A 21,877-nucleotide genomic window follows, 5' to 3' on the forward strand; every position below is an offset into this window, starting at 1 on the left:
GAAGAATTATGTGGCTGTGCTGAGGTTATAACTCAGGTTACACCCCAGCATAGAGACCTGCAGAAGAGGCAGCCAGCAAACCTCCAAAGATCTTCCTCTTATCAGGGATTTTCTCCACAAACTGGGCTCCTGACTGGTCTGAGCCTTTGATCTGCACCTACATTTCGGCTTTTGATCTAGGATTTTACCCCAGGCTAATCTCTCCACACACACAGGTTCTCTGAGGCTCACAACACTGACTGTCTGACTGTGGCACCAGTTAAAGCAGGCAAAGCACAGCCTTGCACACTTTCAGCCCTGACCTGTTCTTTATAAAACTCAGCAAGGAGTGTTTAAGGCTCTGCCACCATTACAACAGGTGAGTATTTTTTTTATCATTAACTGATAAACAGACCACACCACAGCTCCTCACTGCATCAGTGGGGCTATTGCTACGACTAAACACTGTCACACTGAAATGAATTCCAAGATCTTTCCAGAGCACAACGAGAAACATATTTGGTCTCCACAACCTTGGAAAAGAAACAAAGAAAATCTTTACTCCAAGTGGTAGGCTGAACTTTAGATTACAGGTAGGAGACAGTTTAACCTAAAGTAAGAAAAGTGCAGATCAGACTGTTTTGTTTTTTTTTTCTTCAAATGTCAAGCACCATCTCTTCATAGTTCCAGTAGCTGAATTTATTCTGAAAATGCAACAACTGATTCTTCTATAAAATCAGTATTTCTGCTTTATGAAGTGGTTTAGTATTAAATCTCATGCATCATAAATAAATCTCAGACAGTTGCTAATGATCTCAGCTCCTTATTGAAACAGAGGCAGTATGCCATGGTTATGGAATTATATTTTGTAATTGAATTACAGAGGTAGTAATTAAAATATACAATTGGGGTAAAAAAGAAAGAGATGAAAAATTATGGCCTTACTCCTTGGGTTTATATTGAGCAGGTGGATTCTCATCCTGCCACAAAGCTATTAATATTATCACTTAATTAACTAATGCTAGTATCTCCATAATGAGTTTTATACTCTGATGAGAAAATTATACAGCTTACATATGACGCTAGTATAACATACACAGAAAACATTAATACAAAGATTTAGATGCTATCCCATTTCTGGAGGCAAGTGTAAGATGCAAAATCAAGTTTGTAATAGCCATACCTAAATCCCCAGCAGATTTGATGTCAATATTATCAAAACCGCTGCCAATTCGGACAATTATTCGAAGTGCTTTAAATTTCTCCAGGTCTTCTCGAGTTAAAGTTATAGTGTGATACATCAGTGCACCCACTGCTTCATTTAGTACCTGTAAATAAAATGGAAGAAAAAATACTTATTGTTTTCTTTCACAGATTCTCAGCTTAATCTCATACACATATTTTCAAGTATAAAAGACAGTAAAAGGATTAAATACAGATTCGGTTTGTTTTTCATTAAAAGGTTGTTTTTCCAAATACCTCCCAGCCCCTTGGTAAGCCTTTTTCATCTGAAGTCTCCATTCTAGCATGATGGGAACAGCTTCAACAGATCGGAGTGATCTGATCTGTACCTGTGTTCTTAATAAAGAGGGAAAACTCTCCTCATTCCACAGGAAATGCTCTGCAGTAGAGATCCCAAATACAGGTGCTGCTGGACTGTATCTGCACACACAGAAGCAGCACAACACGGGAGCAAACGCTCCCCACACACAGTATTTTATGCTTAGGCAGCTGACATTCAGCTTTGAATGGAGTTACAGAGCAGTATCTCTTCACAAGCACAGTGGTACAGGCATTCACTGCCCTATTAATACCACTTGATACCTGAATAGAAAACATTCAGTGAACACAAACCCCTTCGACAACAGAGACTGAAATTGGTCAATTCATTCACAAGAACAGAAGTGTTTGCTCCTCAGTTTACTGACAATGAAAATAAGCTCTGGCTGATGGAAAACTGGATGTCACATAAATTGGTATTAACTGAGATGCCAAACTTGACACTATTCAGGAAAATCCAAAGCCTCTGAGAAATAAGAAATTTGCATAAAGTAAAAATGCTGCACAAAACCCCCTAAAACTTGTGAGAGCAACAAAAATGCAAAATAAAAGATAGTCAGAAACCCCTGTCAAGGTAAATTATATTAGAGTGCATCCAACCTACTCAAGAGCACTTAAGAAGAAGGGGTGTGGAGCAGGGAGAGGGAGAAGGGAAGGGGTGTGGAAAAGGGAGCCAGACATGCCCAGCAGTTTTGAATTCTGCTACCAGTTACACTGCCCCACACAGCTGATATAAATTTATTTTTCAGATAGCAGAGAGCATTTTCCTCTTTATATGCAAATTGCATGACTTTACTTCTTCACAACACTTCCCTGTGCTCATGCCTTCAATGCCCTAGCTAATATTCTAATCATTCTAGGGACACAAAACATGCAGAAATCATTTCAGTAGCTAAGCCAGCTGTAATGACTTTAAGAGATTCCTATGACACACTTCACATAAAAGTTTTGCAGAGGCTCTAAATTTCTTATTCAACAGACTTTTGGGTCTGGTACATGTACAGACTCTGTCATATGAATTATTTCTGCTCATATGAGCATTTCCTAATAATCAACATACATGTGTTTTAAAAAAAACTATTGTAGCAAAGCAGTCTTGCACACAGAGGATTACAATTGCTGGAACCCAGGATCTGCAGCAGTATTTAAAAACGCATAAAGAAAAAATTTAAAATAAAATAAACCCAAACGCCACAGAAAATTAAAGAAAAGCACTTATTACTGAATACTTCACAGGATTGTTTATGCTATTTCAACATCTGTTTCTGGACTGAGAACTTCAGTTCTAACTCAGATAAAGACCAGATTCCTTTGAGCAGAATTTGCATTAACTAGTAAGAACTGCAAAAAAAAAATTTACAAATTACACATCCTTCAAGAATGCAGCTACAACATAATTCAAAGACCAGCTGTAGGCTCTGATCTTATAAAATGATTACACACACACAAAACTTGATTTTAATGGTGCAAACAAGTCCTTTGGAGATTACATCCAGCAGTTCCGAATCAGAAAGACTGAAATCACCAGAATGTGTTACCTTGAGCTGTTACACAGGTTTAATAAAAACCCAACACAGTTTACTGGGCTCACTTCTCCAGTGACATTACAGTGGGCAGGGACCAAGCCCGAGGCACCCTACACAAGAAACAGTCCCTCTTAGGATCACAGAGCCCACCTAAAATGCCCTTAGCTTATTTCTGCTCCCACTAGAGGCTGAAATAATCTTTTTTTTCAAGGATCTACCAGGCTCAGTGACGTGGAAATTTCTTCCAATTCAGTTGCAGCACTTGTTGCTTGAAGCCTCAAGGTCAAGTTATGATATCCTGGTTGTCTCCAACAAGGCGTGTCCCCTATTCTGTGTTGTATTATTTATTTTCCCCCATCCCTCCCAAGGTTGCTCTGGATGCCTGTGCTGTAGGAGAAAACATCCTCTGTGTAGCTGTCAGATGAGCTAAAAATGAAGAAGCCTAGAAGTTCCAAGGACACACCTCTAAGGCTCTGTGACAGTCAGAGCCCCCACCCCCAGACTGGAAAAGGCCAGTGCTGGGTGTACTTTGGGGGTGCAGAGCTGCCATTGCTTTAAGGACTGCAACCAGCAGGGGTTAAAGCACAGCTGAACTGGCTCAGACATTTGTGTTTTAGTATCACAATGATTCGCTTCGGGAAGCAGATTTTCATTTCATAATCATGCATATTTTATTAACTTAGCCAGTCAATTCTGGCATTTGGACTCTAAGAGCTTTGGTGTAGACCCATTATGACACATTTTTTGGGCCCATCTAGGTTATGGCTTGGCACTAGGAGGAGACAGAAGAGTACTGGAAAGCTTGGGAATGTGTTCAATAAAAGGGAAAATATTTCCTAGCTATAGCTTAATGCTGACACTAGCCATTTCCACAGGCAGTTATTTACCCATCATATGGGATATGGAACAAGCAAATACAAGTGACAAATCTCTTAGAATTTCTTTTTAGTGACTGAGCCTCTCCTAGGATTATGGGCTAGTTAGCAAGGAAATCCACTATTAAAATGTAACACCCTGCAAGTGTGTTTTATCACATTAATTTGATCATTTAATTATGTTACTGCTTTTTGCTTCTGGACATTGATCAAAAAATGCCAAAAAGGCAGAAAATAATAGCAGAAAATCTGAAGTTAGAAACATTCAGTATTGGTGAATGTTAATAATGCTACTTAGATTAAAGAATCAGTGGAAGTTTCTGTATTTTGGATTTACCTGCATTAATTATATTCTCAGTCATTATATATACTAAATGCACACAAGGAAGTCTGATAAGTTTTTCAACGAGTAAAACCAAACTTAACCTAAAACTGAACACATGAAACTGACATCCAGTACAAATATCAACAATTCCAGAAAACTAAATTATCTTTAGGAAAAAAAAAAAAAAATCTGTGCACAGAAGTAACTTACTGATGATTTAATGGAAGAGATGGATGCACTGAGAAAATCAGGGAGAATATGCAAATTTTCTCCATCATTTGCCATAATGAACTTGATGGAATTTTTAACAAATTCAAGAACAATTTTATTACAAGGAGATCAAACTTGTAAGCGAGATAGCAGGAGAGGCAGAAATTCCAGACCAGCCTGAGTATGTGGCAGTCAGACCATGCTGTTTGATGATTTCTTGTGAGGAAAGGCAATGGAAAAACCTGACAGAAAATGAGCAGAGTCAGGAGCTGTGTTCCTCCAACAGCCATTCCTGCTTTCATCACACTGCAACTGTGCTCTCTGGGAAGAAAGGATCCGAGGCAAAAGCTGAAACGTGGGATATGAGTTGGCTTCCTTCTGTTAGCAAATGATTATGCAGCTCACCTGCCTGATTTCTGTGCCTTCAGACTTGCTTCCAGGTTAAACTACAGCTCACTGTTGAAAGTCTTTTTCATCCCCTATTCCACGAGCTGACAGCTTTTCCCATCACAACAGCTTGGACAGGTCTTTCTGCTGTTCTTCAACCTCCAAATGACTACTCTGCTTTCACAACATGCCAGCTCACCAAGGCTCTTAGGGAACAGGTGACACAGTAGTAGGAGACATTTCTATTTCCAAGAACTTAACAAATCCTGAATACTGATTACCCAAGGTTGAAATCATTCTAAATGTTTTCCCATCTACATTTTCCTCCCTTCTTTCAGCACCAGAGTAGTCATCAGGCCAAACATCACTGAGTCACCACTGTGACACACACATCTCATTAGCTGGGGAAGAACTCTGAGCATCTTGCTTACTTTTACAAAAGCATATATCACAACATGCTAAGAACTAAACAGCAAGGCCTCCTCTTCTTGGAGCATCTCAAGACACTTCTAGAGATTTGACTATGAGAGGCTGATCCCAGACACTCATGGATGGAATCCAGAGCACAGAAACATAATACAGTACATAAAATGCCATAGTAATTCAATGCAGAGACATTAAAAAAAAATAATTATAAATTACAAGCCGAATATGACAAGGTATCCACCTTAAAATCAAAAATCATCACTAGAAAGTGCTGTATTTAATCTGGTTCTAGAAACTATTAAGCGCTGCATTTCTTGGACTTGAAGTTTGATGTGTCATCTCTAAGAAAAAAATGTTCCAGTGTCACCAACAGACTTGAGATATTTTGCACATTTGGGTGGAACAAATGTACTTTACCAAAACCTGAGTAGGCCTTGCCTTATTTAACTTGCAAAAAGCAGATGCACGTTGGATTTGTAACCAACAGTCTGTCACATGGGGAAGGCTGCAAAGACTTGGAGCTACTCTCAAAGCCTCCCTACAACACTGCAAAGGGTCCATGTGACACCAACACCATTAAAGCTAAAAAGAAAAGCCAGCATGCTCAAGTGGTATTTAGTGGCTCTCCAAAGCTGTTATACTGTGTTGCTTTTTACAAGTTCTTGCTTCTCTTTACAAGCTCTCAGCTCCCTGGTAGGTTCCTATGATCCATGGCACTGTCAGTAACCCAGCTATTTCATATAAACTTTACTCAGCCAGGATACTCTCTAGTGAGGACCCTAAACATTAATACTTAAGTTTATACTGTCCATAAATACAAGTACAAATATTTTACACAAACATAAACAAAACTTACTTGCAGGCTCCTGAAAACACACTCTCTAAAAGCCTATATATCCATACACTATATAAACTACATACATATACATGTGACATATATATATGATAGTGCATTTCTAGACTTCTAAAAATTAACATTAAAATATATCCACACAAATAGACACACAACTACATAAATAACCTGTATAGTCTATACACAACTTCCTTTTAAATACTAGATTGAAGCCAGTTTTCCAACCCAGGATTTATTGACCATTACATGCAGTTTTAATGACAGAAGTCAATTTGAGAATACAGACTATGAAAACATTTTTACTAAATAAAAGGCTTCAATGAAAAACCTTTAACAGGAGCTCTGTGTGTTACCTTGTCTATTAATTGGGCTGAATTGTGGCTATTCATAAGGCTGAATTCAGGTCAAGTCTATCAGACACTACACCAGATTGAACATCTGTACCAAACGATATTATGGAGTTATAGAAGTCACTGGTGAAAACTCAACCCAGTTTTTCCCAAAGTCTTTCATAAGGAGTCTGATCCAAAGCTCACTCGGTTTCAGTACATTTACAAGGTTTTGGATCAGCTCCGAGGTGACAACTTATTTCCAAACAGACAGTACTGTTTAGAACAAGGCTGTTCCTTTCAAACTGTGTTCTTTGAGAATTTAAATCTGATGGAAAACTAAAATGCTTCAACTGCATCATGAATATAAACAGCACTGCTGGTGTAAACACAAGCTTTACTGCTAAACAAAGAACTGGAAGCTCGAAAAATTATCTCACTTAACCCTTGCTGTAACACAGACTAATCAAAGAGCTGAACAACAGCACCATTCTGAATTTATTTGTATCAGTTTCAAGACATTTGTCACTTTTCAGCTCCTGTTTGAAATGGGCTTTGATAAAACTGCCGTCACTAGAACTGTTTCTCCATTTAATTCCTATGTACAAGTGTGACTGAAAAATTTTAGGTTCTGTTGAACAGAAGTTCAGCTCTTAATGTTTTTAACTGAAAACTACAAATATGGAAATGCAGTATCCTTTGGAAAATGATTTTATGTTGTGCTCAGAAAACAGGAGTCAGAGGATCTGACACATTCCAGCCCAGTCTCTGCTAAGGCTGGGGCACAGGTTTACCCAACAGACTGGTCCCACCTCCATCCAATGACTACTCACTTCTCTCATCAGTGTTCTGGTCAACTGGGTAAATGCTTGAAGCTGTAAACCAAACAATCACACACTTTTTTCTTCTACCTGATTTGCAACAGCATGTAGCAAAGCACACAATTACAAAAAAAAAAGAGAATGACAAAACACACTCAGCTTCAAATAAACTCTTAACTTCTTTCAAGCCTGTACCTTTTGTTTTAAGGACCATTCCTAATCAGTTGTGTTTCCGGTCTTTCATCTGAGTTTGCAAGAATCACTATTTTCTCTCTTCTTGATTGAGACGCCTATTACCAGCTCTTGCACATTGTTCACATTTATCCCTCTCGATCTACACAGCACTTCCATGTTACAGAACACACAGCAAAGGTCAGGAAGCCCAAAAAGCAAAGAACATGAACTCAAAAAAATCTTGGGCAGCACAAAGACCTCAAGGGTGTGCTTGAGTCTGTTATGCCTTTAGAGGTACAGAAGTGGAAAAGAGCAGCAATATTGCAGGAATCAGAGTGCTGGGTAGGCTGCCAAGGAGCCAGGAAAAGCAGGAAACTGTGAATGGCACCGAAACTAAGAGGAATTGGGAAAAAGAGGCAAACAGACAAGGGAGCATGAGATACTGAAAAAAAAAAGTTGATCTGGAATGAGGATGGAAGCAAGCTAAGTGTTTCTAAATAATTTTTCTGGATGAACAACTGTATTTTTGGCAGAACAAACCAAAACACTGTGTACACTTGGAAGCAGTCTTAGATAGTTACTGAGAGAACTTATTTACACATCATTTATTTGTAAAATAAAAGCCAATTTAAGCACAGTGAGTAACTTTTACAGACAGTAATGCAATCTCTAATAAGAAATTTAAACACTGAAATCTTAAAATATTTTTACCCTAAATGACAGAAGTTTTCTGATAGGATGCAATGAACCGAACTCCCAGTTATGCCATGATAAGAGTCTGATAAACGTAAAGCTCAACTTCACACAGCCATATGCAACATCTACAATAAAACAGAACTCAGGGGTTAAGGGATAAAAACATCTATTGCAGCCTTGTAGGCTGGCTTGAAAATAAACTGTTTTTTCGAGGGAGAATGGGACACAAAGAAACAAAACAAAAACCAGTAGAACCTTACACATGAGTAGATTTTTGAGGAAGTATGATAAGTAACTCTAACTACAAAGTTATTTCAAAACACTGGGTCACTCTCAGTAAATGTCAATATTCATTAAGCACTGGCAGCCTGATTTTTTAGAAGGAGGACAATGTATCTTTACCATCAAAGTTGCTTTCCAAAGCAGTTGAATAGGGAACAAACGCTTTGACCTAGGATCTTCACCTTCTACTTCATGTCGTTATTTATTTGCAACTTTAAAACTTGCTACTTATTTTCCACAGTTTAATCTCCTCAGCCATAAAAAGTGATTGACAAAGGAATGCTTGGCAGAAGGGAATTGCTACAGAACTGCAACTCAGGAATTGCCCAGTTGGAGAAAACTTCCTTGAATGAGCACACACAGTAAGGTATTTGCTAAAATCCTGCTTTCGACCCTGCACATAAATGGCATTCAAATCTTCACATGTTTTCCACCTTCCTTTGTGTTAAAATCTCTCAGCCTCCTTGCTCCTCTATGAAAAACTACCTAGCTTGTACTTTGCTGTCTCACAAGCTGCGATAGATTCCCCTTTATTTCCCTGAAAAACGGAAAACATAGTATTTTAAAGCACTGTCTTGTCCCTGAGACTCTCATGACCAGCAGAAATCCCTTCTGCAGGTTCCAAAATGTTAATTTCTTAAACTCTGACTCCTCACACCCCTGTATTTAAGGCTCCACAACTGTGCAAGCTGAGTCAAAATGGGTTTCTACTTTCCTAGACATCCTTCTGCTGTCTTTCACTCCTTCCCTTCCCATCTGATTCTTGGTTCACATCTTTACCCCAGCCCCATTACCACCACCCACCTAAGAGTTATCAAACAATGTCAATCACCTTTCAAACCCCATCCTAAACTTCCCAGACTCCAGCTTGCTTCCCTGCAACTTCATGTCAAATATATCTGTACCTGCTAGCCTATTAATTCAGTAGCTCTTCTTATTATCTAATCAAAATCTGTATTTCATCTAACAGGGCAATATCATTTAGTATGGCCACGAATGTGCATTCATAAATACATGAACATTTTTGGTTCTGCTTTAAATATGCAACTCTCTATTTCATAACCTCCCGTGAAAACAATTTTATATTTAGCAAAGGACCATTCCCAAATAACATATTATTCAAACAGAACTAAAATACAAATATTCCTCTAAAGATTGTTGAAAAATAGCAATTTTTCACTGCAGATGAACAGTGAACACTTTTCACACAGAAGTGAACATAGCTTAACACTTCATAAAACTCTTGATCTATGTTAAAGGAATACAAGAGTATGATAATGAATTCAGGTTTGTGACTTTTGTTGTAGAGATTTATTACCTTGCAGACCCAAATGTTTTAGGACAATCTCATCCTTTAGATAAGCAAAAATCCTTATGGCACTAATAAGTAGTGAAAATACATTTTCCTGATGTATTATTGAGATCATTGAGAATTAATTATTTTTGTATAATAAAAAGCAAAGTATGCAAAAAGCTTTAGTATAATCCCCTCAATACAGCAGTGTTGTGAAGATCAGCAAGAGATTACCTATGTCACTCATCAGTTATTCAAATACTTCTGCAAACCTGCAATTTGAGAGACACACACTCCATCTCAGGACCTGAAAAGTTCATTTATTACACACTACTAACAGAAAATATCTACTGTTTTTATGCAAGGCATTCATGGAACAGAGGAATTCTCCAGTCTTGATGCACCAGAAGTAAATGATGTTGATTTTAGTAATCAAATCATAGAACATACAGGTGGTGCAATGGCCAATGCTACAGCATTCACCCGAAGAGCAGATTGCTCTTATTTACTAATAAAAGTAGAACAGCACTTATATTACTTATTCTTCATGTGTCATTTAGTCCTTGTAAATGGAATCCATGTATTAACTACTAACAGCGATGTGAGATAGGAAAACAGTAAAAGAAACTTCTCAACATGATAAAAAGAAATACACAGATAAAAGGCATTCTATCATATTTTAATTCTTGATATGTAATAAAGTGAAAAGGAATTGAGAAAAAAAGCTTGGATTTCCTCTAAATTAAAACAACCTACATATTTTCCTTGAACCTTATAAATTAAGTTTTATTTTATTAGAAATCTCAACAAACATTATCTCTGCAGGTCCATTATGAATGAAGACCAAGAAGTTTTCAATTCCTTGCATGAAGTCTCAAGTTAGGTTGAGATTCACCACATTTTCCATGCAAATTCTGGGTTAGCATTTGCATTGAAACTCTCCTGCAGTGACAATTCTCTGGTTAGTGCAGAGACCAACCTGCCTAACCCAACCTGCACAACTCCTTGGCTAAACAAAGAAATCAGAAAGTTACCCACACAGACAATCCAGTACTTGAGATTTGTCTTTCCAGGCAACAGCTGAGCAGCAGAAATGTTTCCAAGGAGCATTTCAAGATACCATGTAGTAGTATTTTTGCCCAGAAGTAACTCCCTCCATGAACCTAATCCAATAGGGAAGCAGAAGGACATCCAGCCAAGGACACACTAAAGCAGAGCTCTCCACAGACATTGTAATGACACGTTACAGCTGACACAACACTGCTCCGAACCACTGAAAATTTGCATTTCCTAAAACACCTCAGTTTTCCCTCTTCAACATTACCTTCTCATGAATTTCTTGTGTAGACTGAGCATCACAAAATGCCACTGTGGCTACATCCTTCAGAATAGGCATTTCTACTGTACAGTCCCTGCCATCCAGCAACGCTACCAAAGGGCGCGGGTGCATGGGCCCATTCATGATCGGAGGTCGAATGCCTGCAAAGAAACAGAGTGGATTTGTTATTCAGGCCGTGCAAATGTAATTAAAAGTAGGTTATAGCTAGTCTTGTTTATTCTGATAGCAGAAAAACGTCTCAAGGACTGAAGCTAATAAAACAGGAACACGTTTACACTCAGCTGTCAACCAAACACAGAAGCCCTTACAAAGAAATGCCACAGAGGTTCAGAAGGCTGAACTTTGAAAGATGGAGAAAACCACTGAGGGAACAGTTTACTTGTTTTTTAAAGATACATCCTTACTGCACTAGTAACAAGTGTCTGTGCAACCTTATTCAACCTTTAGGTTTTGATTGGATTTTACATCTTTGTGAGCTCTAAAAAGAGTGAGAAATATCTTGCCCAGGCTTGCAAGAAGAGTGGAGCTTATGGAATATCATAAGCAACTGAGTGAGGATTTCAGTATTCAATTTACATACATAATGATGATTCTGCTGAGATGAAAATTTAACTTTAAAAAGCCTACAACAGCAAAATTTTCCATTTACTGAGGGTCCAGTGTCCAAGTTTACAGGCAAATTGCTGATCTATGTAGGTCTCCTGAGACTTTAGAAGCTTTACCAAACAGTTCTATTTTGCTTAGTCAAACACATCATACTTAATCCACCACTGCAAACTCTTACAAAACATGAAAAAAAAGTCCCTCCCTAAATCAACATCACACTCCAAACACTGTGGAGTGACAAAGAAATTCACGTCAAATATCTGAGAGAAGGAAAATCAGTCCAAACTGAAGACCTAATTTTCAGCCTCTTTACAGAGTCTGGAAATGAGAAGTAATCCGTAAGATGTTTAGAGAGCATCTCTTTAACAATATAGATGCTATAAATACACTGAAGTACTCAAGGGAATAATATTAAACCATTACATTGACAAAAAGTAGTTAAGCATGGGTGGGAAAAAGGACTTCCTGAGGAGATAATGAAAAGCAAAACGAACAGTAAAGTACAAGATTTTTTTTCCTCTTTTAAAATAAGAAGATTTAAGGACTGCAAAGTGAATCAGGCCAGATATTTCTTGTATACAAATTTCAGCACATTTTTGTTGCAGCGTGAATTTTAAAGCATTGCTTATTTCCTTGATAATCCAAGTTAGTCCAAGACCAATGCAAATGACTGAGGTGCCCCAGTTAACTTCTACAAGCAATCCTTGCATCTTAAGTCCCAGCCTGTGTCAGAAAGCAAGTCCTGAAAGACTGGTACCTGCATTTCAAGTGGATGGAAAATGAGTAGAATCCCAGCTGCGCAAGGTATCTGGTGAAAAAAAACAGCTGCTGGGAAGAGATTTTCACAACTCAACAAAAGCAGCATTAACTTCCTCCTGGGACCAGCTGAAGGACAGCTCCAGAGACTGCTGCCTTCACAGTCCCTCTCAATGGCCTAGCCTGAACCCAAAAATCCCATGTTCACTCCCAACCAACTCAGGATGGCCCAGTACCACTACAGTCTGGCACTTAAATTCTTTACCTATTCAAATAGTTTTTATACATGAAGACAAGAGAACAGTCACTACATTTGTTTTTTTTCTGTTCTACTTCCAGCACGTCCCCACATCTGAGGATACCCATGGACTGTCTCTGCAGTACTCTCACAATTTTTCAGATGGGAAAAAACACCCACCAGCAAAGTTTTCCATGGAAATTACACTCTGTTGCAAGAACACCCACTCCTAACCTCTACTATGATAGACATGCTTAGAAATGCTTCTGGTACACAATTATTTCAGTGATATTCAGCCACCAAAACTAAATGGGAGACATTAATACGTAATTTTTGAAAATTCTGCATCTTGATAGCTTATTCTTCATATTTGTTTGAACCAAAAATGGCCACATAACTCTCATACAGATATTTTTACTGAATAAACTACATACCAGTAATGTAGTACAGGACACACACACTAGAATATACAACATAAAACTACTTAAGTTATTAATGGAACAATTACATCCTTCAATGGGGTTTTAATTATAAAATACCACATTAAAATTACTTAAAAACATCCTAGGATAAAGCATGTTATAGACTTGTTCACATTTTTTTAAAAACAGTATATAGAAAAGCATTAATAAAATGCAATTATGTCTAGAAACAAATACAAAAATGACATTGCAAGACCTCTTCCTTTTGCTTAGAGTGACTGTGCTCACTCAACAACTGAAATGTTATGGTCATGGTCTTGTCAGTACAGCAAAGCCAGAATTTCAATTACAAGTCTGAATGCCAGGAAAAAAAAATGAAATAAAAACCCCCTGACCAACCAACCAAAACCACCAAACTGAGATCTTTGATACAAAAGTTGTTGCAGATGAATGAAGAAAAATGTGGCAGAGGTGATTTCCCTTAGAGCTACAACTAAAGCACCTCTGTCAACAGCAGAGCACATAGTCCAAACCGAACAAAGTAGATGAGATTAAAAACCTCTCACTTTAAGAAACACTTTTCTGATTACAGCTATCTCAAAAAATCATGAAATGTTACAGCACTGAACAGAGCCCTTTCAGATAATGATTTCCCTAAAATACATAAAGGTGTGGTCTGGTTTGCCCCACATGCCAGTATCTCTAAGATTTCAACCAAGTTCCTTGTGCGACACTGGTGCGAAGGGGAATGCCAGACCAAGCCCCAAAGCACAGGAACAGAAGTCAAAAAAACAACCAGAAGGACAAATCCTCCCTTAGAGGATTTAAGGCTTTTGTAAGACTCCTCAGAACTCAAATACATCCACTGACCTTGACCACAAAAACCCTACAAACCTCTGCTTGCCAAAATCCTTTCTGAACTTCAGCACAGACTTCCTGTTGCACAATTTTTCTGCCTAAATATCCTGCCACTGAATGGCAGGCAGTAACTCCCCACTTAGGTTAACTTACAGGAACTTCATCACAGTGGCAGTCACTATTTAAAGTTTCCATTTGGGAAGATATGGCTTCGCTATGAATCAGAACCTTTTGTACAAAAAGCTTCCTCTTCCACCATTTCGATACAATCTGCCTGGTTTTTATCTGGAAACATCACACTGCACAGCGCCTTTGGCTTTGCAGGAGACACCCAGAGAGGCAGCAGAAAGCAATGTGTATTTAAGAGCAGTATTTTCCATGCCTGCATTTAGAGTGAATAACGCAACCCTGTGCCAGAGAAGTAACTGTAAAGCGGTCAGAAGTGACATTCAACACACCAAATGTGAAACTGATTCAAAAAAATAATTTCACTTAGCTGGCTTATTTAAGTACTATGGTATAGCATTTCACATTACATAGATAACACAAATTATACCATCCACCCCCACATCCTATAACCTTTGTTACAGGAAAACAATCTCAGTTTATCCTAACTCAAGACTTTCAGGAACCCCTACCAACCTGACATTTCTTAATCTGAGCTTGATTTCCAGGGTCATGAATTCGATTTCTCAATGCTTTAAAATCTTCAGTATTCTGAGGCAAAATAGCAGCCTGTCATTCCATCCTCATTTCCATGTCTTTAATTTTTCTTGCAGCCTCCTGTAATCTTGAACCAAAGCTTTTATACTTCTTATCCACTGCAACCTCTGTAGCCTGGATGGTGTTCAAATTTTTACTAAAAATTAAACACAAACAATACATTAAAACAACATTAAGGGTCTGACTCGTGCTCATAGAAGGCAGGAAACCCAAAGTTAAAGCTTCTCACTGCATCTGTACCCTTCCCCCTATGGCTGCTGGCTTTCCACCACACCTGCTGTGCTGCCACTGGCCATTAACATTCCAGGGAAACCAGTGGAGTGTTAAGACACAGGACAGCAGGTGCATTGTAAATACACCTACCTGGAAGGGTCGGCACCACTCACATGGCCAAGGCTTTGCCTGGGTGAGCAGGGACCCAGGGATAGTGTTTGATCTCCCAAAATCCGCATGCTGGAGGGCCAAGTGGAGATGGAGTGAGAAGCCTTAACTCTGAACTTGATGGTTTTGCTGGGTGTAAGTCAGGCCCTTAAGGTTATCTAAATGTATTAAGGAAAAAACCTAACACTTTCCCAACAGTTGTAATCCAGCTGTTAGTCTGGGGTTTCTGCCCTGCCCCCATGTGGAAATAATCTGGTGGGGAAGCTCTTATCCCAGTAATAGCTACTGTGCCAGTGGCTGCCGGAATTTTTCTAAATTAATACCAGGTATAAGGTGCAGAGTCAGAGCAGCTGTCCTTAGGCAGGAGCTATTCACCATGTGGCTCACAGCACAGTGCCTTTGCACAGCTGCAGTCTGGACTAGCTCTCCTGGAAAAAAAACCCAAAAAAAACCCCAAAACTCATTCTAGTCCAGCTCTTACAGAAATAAACTTGGGAATTGAAAATCCAGTTTTTAGCTGCAAAACCTGAGAGGAGACCAGCCCTGTGCTCAACTGACTGTGGGTCCCACAAACAAGGGGATTAATGAGCTCATCATCCAGCTGCAACCAAACAGGAATGGAAGGGCCAGGAATTATTTTACCTCCATACCTTTGACAGCATGGGGCCCTACAAGTGATCAGACCAACTTCAGTACAAGATATATTTTCCTAAACTGGGAAGAAGCCACCTAAGCAGGGTAGTGTCCTCCTCCCTCCCAAATCCAACCTGCATCTCCTGCTCTTCAAACAAAAGTGTGTTGTTTGTCCTACACTCCAAGGGGGAAGAAGCCAGTGCCATTAGGCATGCTCAGGACTGCAGGGTAAGAAAGCTCTCCCTGACATAATCCAGGCTGTTAAACTGTATTTTAAATTTTTCGTAAAACAACCTTTAATGGTACAAACTGACGGTAACCGAAGCAATCACTTTGCCCCAATACCAGAGATCTCAAAGTATGCTGCCACGGTTTACTGACATTAGAAAATGTACTGAAATGCAAAGCTATCAAATTAATTGTCAACCACGTAATTTTCACATTTTTCTCCTGCTGATTAACGTAACATCATTAGGCTGGGGAGTGTCTCATATAAGGCATACGTGTTAAAAGTAAAGGACACTGTCAGGTTTGTAGGCCCAAAACTTGACCTACCTTTCATTTCCTTAAATCTGTTTGCAAAGTCCATGCAATTCTTTAAATGTGTTTTTCTTTTTTCAAAACAAACGCTTCAAGTCTTTTTTCTGAAAAACACATCAATGCCAAAAAGCACAACACTTATCAGTAACCCTCTAATCACAAACCAAGAGGCACATGAAATGGAGGACAGCAGCCTGGCAAGAGACTTTTCCTGTCACTGGGGATTCGTACAAGTGCAAAGATTAAATAAGGAGGAAAAATCCCTTGACAATGTCCTTTTCAAAGACTTTGTGGTAAAAGACTTCCTTCATACACTGGAAAACATCAAAGTGATTTACTTTTTTAACAACATGCAAACTACTGAAAAACCTAGTCAATATTTACAAAAACCAAGACCTGAAAATGACAGGTTGGACGTTCATCTAATTTATAGTCTTGCACACGTAACATGAAACTAGCCCCTTTGGCATTTACCTTTATTTTATATTCTTACCTAGGTGTAAATTCAGTGAGAGCTGTCACTTATTTTCCATAAACCCCCACAAAAATTTGCATAATTTTCAAAAATAAATGCTAGTATTAATTCAAGGAAAGAATGAATTGTCAAAAAAAAAAATAACCTCCTCATAACACGAACACAGAAGCTGTTATGAATTTGATTTGCCAATATGCGCTATTAAAATTCCTAGAAACCCCATACATAAAAACATATTTTAAAGTCCCTGACCAATCATGCATTTTTACATTTTGGACTCTTTTGGCAGACTCATTGTTTTGTGCACCACGAACCCAAGTTCAAGATCTGAGATTCAAGTTAGAGCAAAACTCTAAGAGCCAATTAGAAGTAAAGTTGAAAATAGACCTCAGGTACAAGGATCACTGAAATGGATGCAAAAAAAAAAGGAAAAAAAAGCATTTATCATCTTTCAGTATTTTGATATTCAGCATATTTAGATGCTGAATATGCAACAAAAATCTCATGATTTCATCAGAATCTGAGCCAACACTTTTTGCTGCTGCCTTCAAGACCAGCAGGATACAATTTCCAATGATTTGGGATGCAGGACTGGAGGGAGGCACAGGGGAGAATACTTTTAAATAAAGAACACCAGCAAGGGACCGGTGACAACCACCCTCAGAAGACTGAAGTAGTTAGCAGATTAAATTTAATTTCCTCCTTTTCTCTTGTCATTTAATGCCTCTAACTCTATTTTCTAAGATTTTAGGAACCTGCTGCAAGGCTTATTAAAACTTAGAGGAACAATCCCAAACTGATTTTCCAAGTATCAAGATGGACTTCAGAGCACACATGCAAAGGGAAGCTGAGCATACGCTGCACTCGAAGCACACGTGCAGCCCCTATGGAAGTCCCCAGGGCTCAGAGGTTAACACTGAGCACACAGTGGATGAACACCGCTGGTATCTACGCTTTTTATTTACCTGAACTCAGTAAGAACGAGTCATCTTCCTTCTTTTCTTTTTAATTTGCAAGAGCCCAAGAAAAATACAAGCGGTTTCCTGTGCTGTGTTGACCCACTGATGTGCAGAGCAGTCACGCCCGGCTGTATCCTCCCGTTAATTGCGAGGCTTGAAACGCGCCCAGAGCTCTGCGGGATGCTCACGGCTCGGTCCTGACACAAAATGTTAACCCAACACCGCCACTGTGCATCACCAGTCCAGCACACAGCCCTCCGCGTGTGTGAGATTTCTGCACGCATCACATCATTACTGCGCTGCCTCCGAGGAAGGAGCCTGGGCACCCCAAACAATCACTACAGACACAACACAACGGCCTCAGCAGAAACTATTTGAGACTTGCTTGATTTTCCCTTTTGGTACAATCAAAACAAAAGAAGCCAATGATTTCTGTTTAAAAAATTCTGCATTTCCCTGCTGTTACTAGAACCTGAATCATATTCCTCATTACTTTCCTATACTCACACAGCAAGTCAATGTGCCATTCTCAGGACATTATTCTGACAACCATGGGGACAGGGGGGTTAGCTGTGTTTTTTTAATAATGATCCCTAACCAGACTTTTTTTTTTTAATCTAGTAATTTTGCACTTACTTGTCTAACATCTGTCAGTGTGAACACAAAATCCGAAGTGCTTGTCAGGGTACAAAAAAACCAAACATTCCACAAGGCACATCTTGAAAGCCTTTGATCAGAAACAGTGTTCCGTTAAGGAGAAACAAAATAATCTGGCAATATTTTCTATTACTACACATGTACCTCAAACATCAGTGTGAAGAGTGGAAGTATTTCACATCTGTCAAAAAATTACTCAAATTACATATTTGGAGCATGCTGTAAAGATATGCCTAATCTAAACTAACGCTTTTCAAAATAAGACTGAAAACAGTATGAATCACACCTATTTAATGTAAAATAAACAAGCAGTAACAGAACTATGCACTGCGGTAAAATGTTTTAATTTTCCATCACAACTTAAAAAGCAAAACAAATGACAATGTTCAGTAACAACTATATCAAGTACCAAACCCAGAAAGTCTAAGTATCTGCAATAAAACACACATAAAAACAAATGTTGCAGCAGTGTTTTCAAGTAACAGATACACGACAGCGAACTCCAGAGAAAGGAAAATCTATATAAAGAACTGAGCTCTCCTTGGATGGGCCTGTGCACAGTGAGTATTTACCTGGTTCAAAACTTCTTAGCTTTATTAGGTAATAAGTGAAGGAAGGGGGAGGATAAATAAATTGACAACAGTGGAGCTGTCCTAGTTCCGTTCACTCACATCAATCTCAGATTCTAAGAAATTCTGGCTAAGGCTGCCAATCCTGTTCGTAATTCCACAGGTTTTACAGTGACAGTGGAACGCCCCTGCCCACACACGCTGTGGCAGAAGCCACGAAAAAACACTTGGTCACTTACAGGAATCCCTGCAGTAAACTTGGAGACAGGACCTACAAATTAAAACTCGACGAACTTGAGAATTACGACTCTCAGCAACCACATCTGCCCACAGCTATGGACATCAATCTCCCAGTTACCGATGGGGCAGCTCCTCCAAAATACAGAGCTGAAGGCATGAATCAAGCCTGCATTACAGACGTTCCCACAACACACCATATGCTGGGAATATATCAGAATACAGCTCCACTTTCCTCTTCCCCCAGAACAGTGCCCATGGCTGGTTGATTGTGGCATCTGGAGGGTGACCCACCCATACAAGCTCCCAAACCCTGGTTTAAAATACAACTGAGCTTATACTTTAAACCAGAAACTTTAGTGGTGGATGGGTGTGACTTTAAAAAAAAAAAAAAAGGGGCAGAAAATTCCTGCTGGCAGAAACTGGAAAAACAATCTGTTTCAACAATTGCACTAGGAGCAGAATGATTAACTCCCTGAGCCATTCCAGTAATACATATCATGCCAAGACTTACTAAAACACTTTCCACAGAAGAAGTGGTACTGGAGATTTTTAGGGCAATACTGAGGATAAATAACACCAGACTGGAACAGATTGGCGAAAGAGGGCTGTGCTGCACATGAAGTGCATCTCAGTGGCCTTTATCCTCATTCCTTTATCCATGTATTCAATAGAAAGCATGCAACCATTGACTTTCCATTTTAAATCAAGTTATCAGAACTAGCATCTTGGCTGAGATTTTGATAAAAGTTCAACAGCCACAAAAATGCTAATTTAAAATGTAATTCCCTCAAGGAACGAGTCTTGATGTGCCAATGACATATGTATTTGAACTATGAAATAAAGAAGCAGAAAATTAGATTTTTTCCTCTCAACCAAAAATGTTACTCTTATAACAAGTTATTTTATTCCAGCAGGTTTGAGGTTTTTGTTTGTTTTGCTTTAAACCACTGCCTGAGCTGGAAACATGCTGTAGGAGAAAACACCACTTTTTAGCTTTGTCATTTACAATTGCTTTCAGAGTATTAATTTCACATTATGCTTTAAAGACATTGCCAAGAATTTATTACAACATAAAGTTTCTGAATGCAGCCTGTGCTAATGGTTATGCTCTCTGTGCTTTTCTTGTATTTTAGATGTTGTACAGGATGCTGTCTCTGACAAAGAAACCAAATAATCCACGTGGAGCCAACTTCAAAGGCTTCCTTTATTCTGCTCCCAAACACCGAAAGCAACTTCTCCAACAGCACACCTGTACTTTGACCCAAGAACGTTAAACTACTACCTAGGACACTCCTTATTTTCCTTATCAAAATGTCTGAAGATAAGCAAGTGTGGGGCCTTGGATAACCAAATTATTTACACAAGGTTTATTTTTTTTTTCCCCTCGAGGTCTGTAGAACACACTCGGATGACACTAAAAATAACAGTATGGAAGTATTTTACATATTCAACACTGACCTCTTCAATTTCTTGGTAACTCCTTAACTTTTTTTTTTTATTTTGGAAAGCATCAGATGTGAGGCAATATCCTCCCAACTGAACATCACGATGCTGTGTGTCAGCAATCCTGACAGTGAAACAACAACAACAAAAAACTGTGATTTGTTTAGGGATGGAAAGAAATGAGGAAAGCTGGAAAATTTAAGACAGACAGCTAAAAACTTGAACAAATATACATATGTACACACACATACACGTAGTCCAAACTGCTAAGATGAGCAAAATTAAAACAGGTCAATTCAACACAGTATTAAGCATTCTGGTAAATGAGGATAGTAAAATCCCTCAAGTTACACTTCATTATGTTCTTCTGAAAACTAAAGCAACTCTGACAAACACTAAATCTTTGTAAAGGGCTCCTTAAAGCCTTTTTCTCTCTCCCTGCCTGGTTCCTCCCACAGCCCCTGACCTCTGCTGCTATCTGCCAATATTAAGAAAATGGCTGATGATGATTACAAACTAGAGAACAAGTGTTGTTGTAAAACTGAGAAAATTTGGAGTATAGTGAAATTGAAACCCTGCATGTCCCATTCTGAGTCCTCTGCAGCTTAAATAAATAGCTTTTTCTAAAAAGATAGTCATTTTGAAGGTAAGCAAACAGGATGTATAAAAAATGACAAGCTCACTGAAAACCAGCCAGTAACAACAGTCAAAGTGCCAAATAAAATAGGCAGTTTAAGGCAAAATCTGGGTTTATGTTATCATGTTACATTTAATCATAATATAACCAAAGCACATGATGTAAGAGAGCTGTTCTACTGAGCTTTTCTTTAAGTAGAAATTTGAGTTTCAATTACAAAGGCTCTGGTCTCAACATCACAGTTAAAGCTGCACAGAAAAACAGTTCAAATTGGGAGTTATTTCCATGACTTGATGAGAAGCAAAATATTTCTTCCCACACATACCACATGTTGAAGGGACTTAGGGAAGGTTTTTGAACATTTTAAGATCTTTCTTATGGTGAAAAGCCAGAAGTGGTTAAAAATTACCTATATTTGCATTTTTTTACTAGGCTTTATAGCTTCTTTTAGTCTCCATAGTTTAACCATTTTCAACTTGAAAAGGATCCGTTCACATGCACTAAAATGCTTTGCAGATAATTATAAATTTTTCAGGGCACAAATCATATTCTGTCTCTGTAATCAGTGCTAGAAAACATCAGTTACAGGGAAACTATTATGTAAGGAGTTACTGAATCCACTATTAACAGTTAGAGAATCTAAAGGCAAAAAAGTACTCATCAC

The 21,877-nt window shown here is 38.6% G+C and overlaps 1 protein-coding gene across 10 annotated transcripts in view; it reads right to left on the bottom strand.

Moving 5' to 3' along the window:
* Positions 1-21,877, bottom strand: part of CTBP1 (C-terminal binding protein 1) — a 237,482-nt gene that overhangs the window by 24,576 nt on the left and 191,029 nt on the right. For 7 of the 10 annotated variants that reach the window (XM_040063732.2, XM_040063733.1, XM_040063731.2 and 4 more), the window contains 2 exons: positions 11,062-11,216; positions 1,163-1,307 (listed from right to left, as the gene is read on the bottom strand). In XM_040063732.2, the coding sequence (XP_039919666.1) occupies positions 1,163-1,307; positions 11,062-11,216 (300 nt within the window). Of the gene's footprint in view, positions 1-1,162; positions 1,308-11,061; positions 11,217-14,598; positions 14,816-16,248; positions 16,338-21,877 lie in introns of those variants that run through there. The other 3 variants (XM_058420492.1, XM_040063739.2, XM_058420491.1) reach the window with 2 other exon arrangements.

The sequence above is a fragment of the Hirundo rustica genome, chromosome 5 (assembly GCF_015227805.2).
Source record: "Hirundo rustica isolate bHirRus1 chromosome 5, bHirRus1.pri.v3, whole genome shotgun sequence".
NCBI lineage: Eukaryota > Metazoa > Chordata > Aves > Passeriformes > Hirundinidae > Hirundo > Hirundo rustica.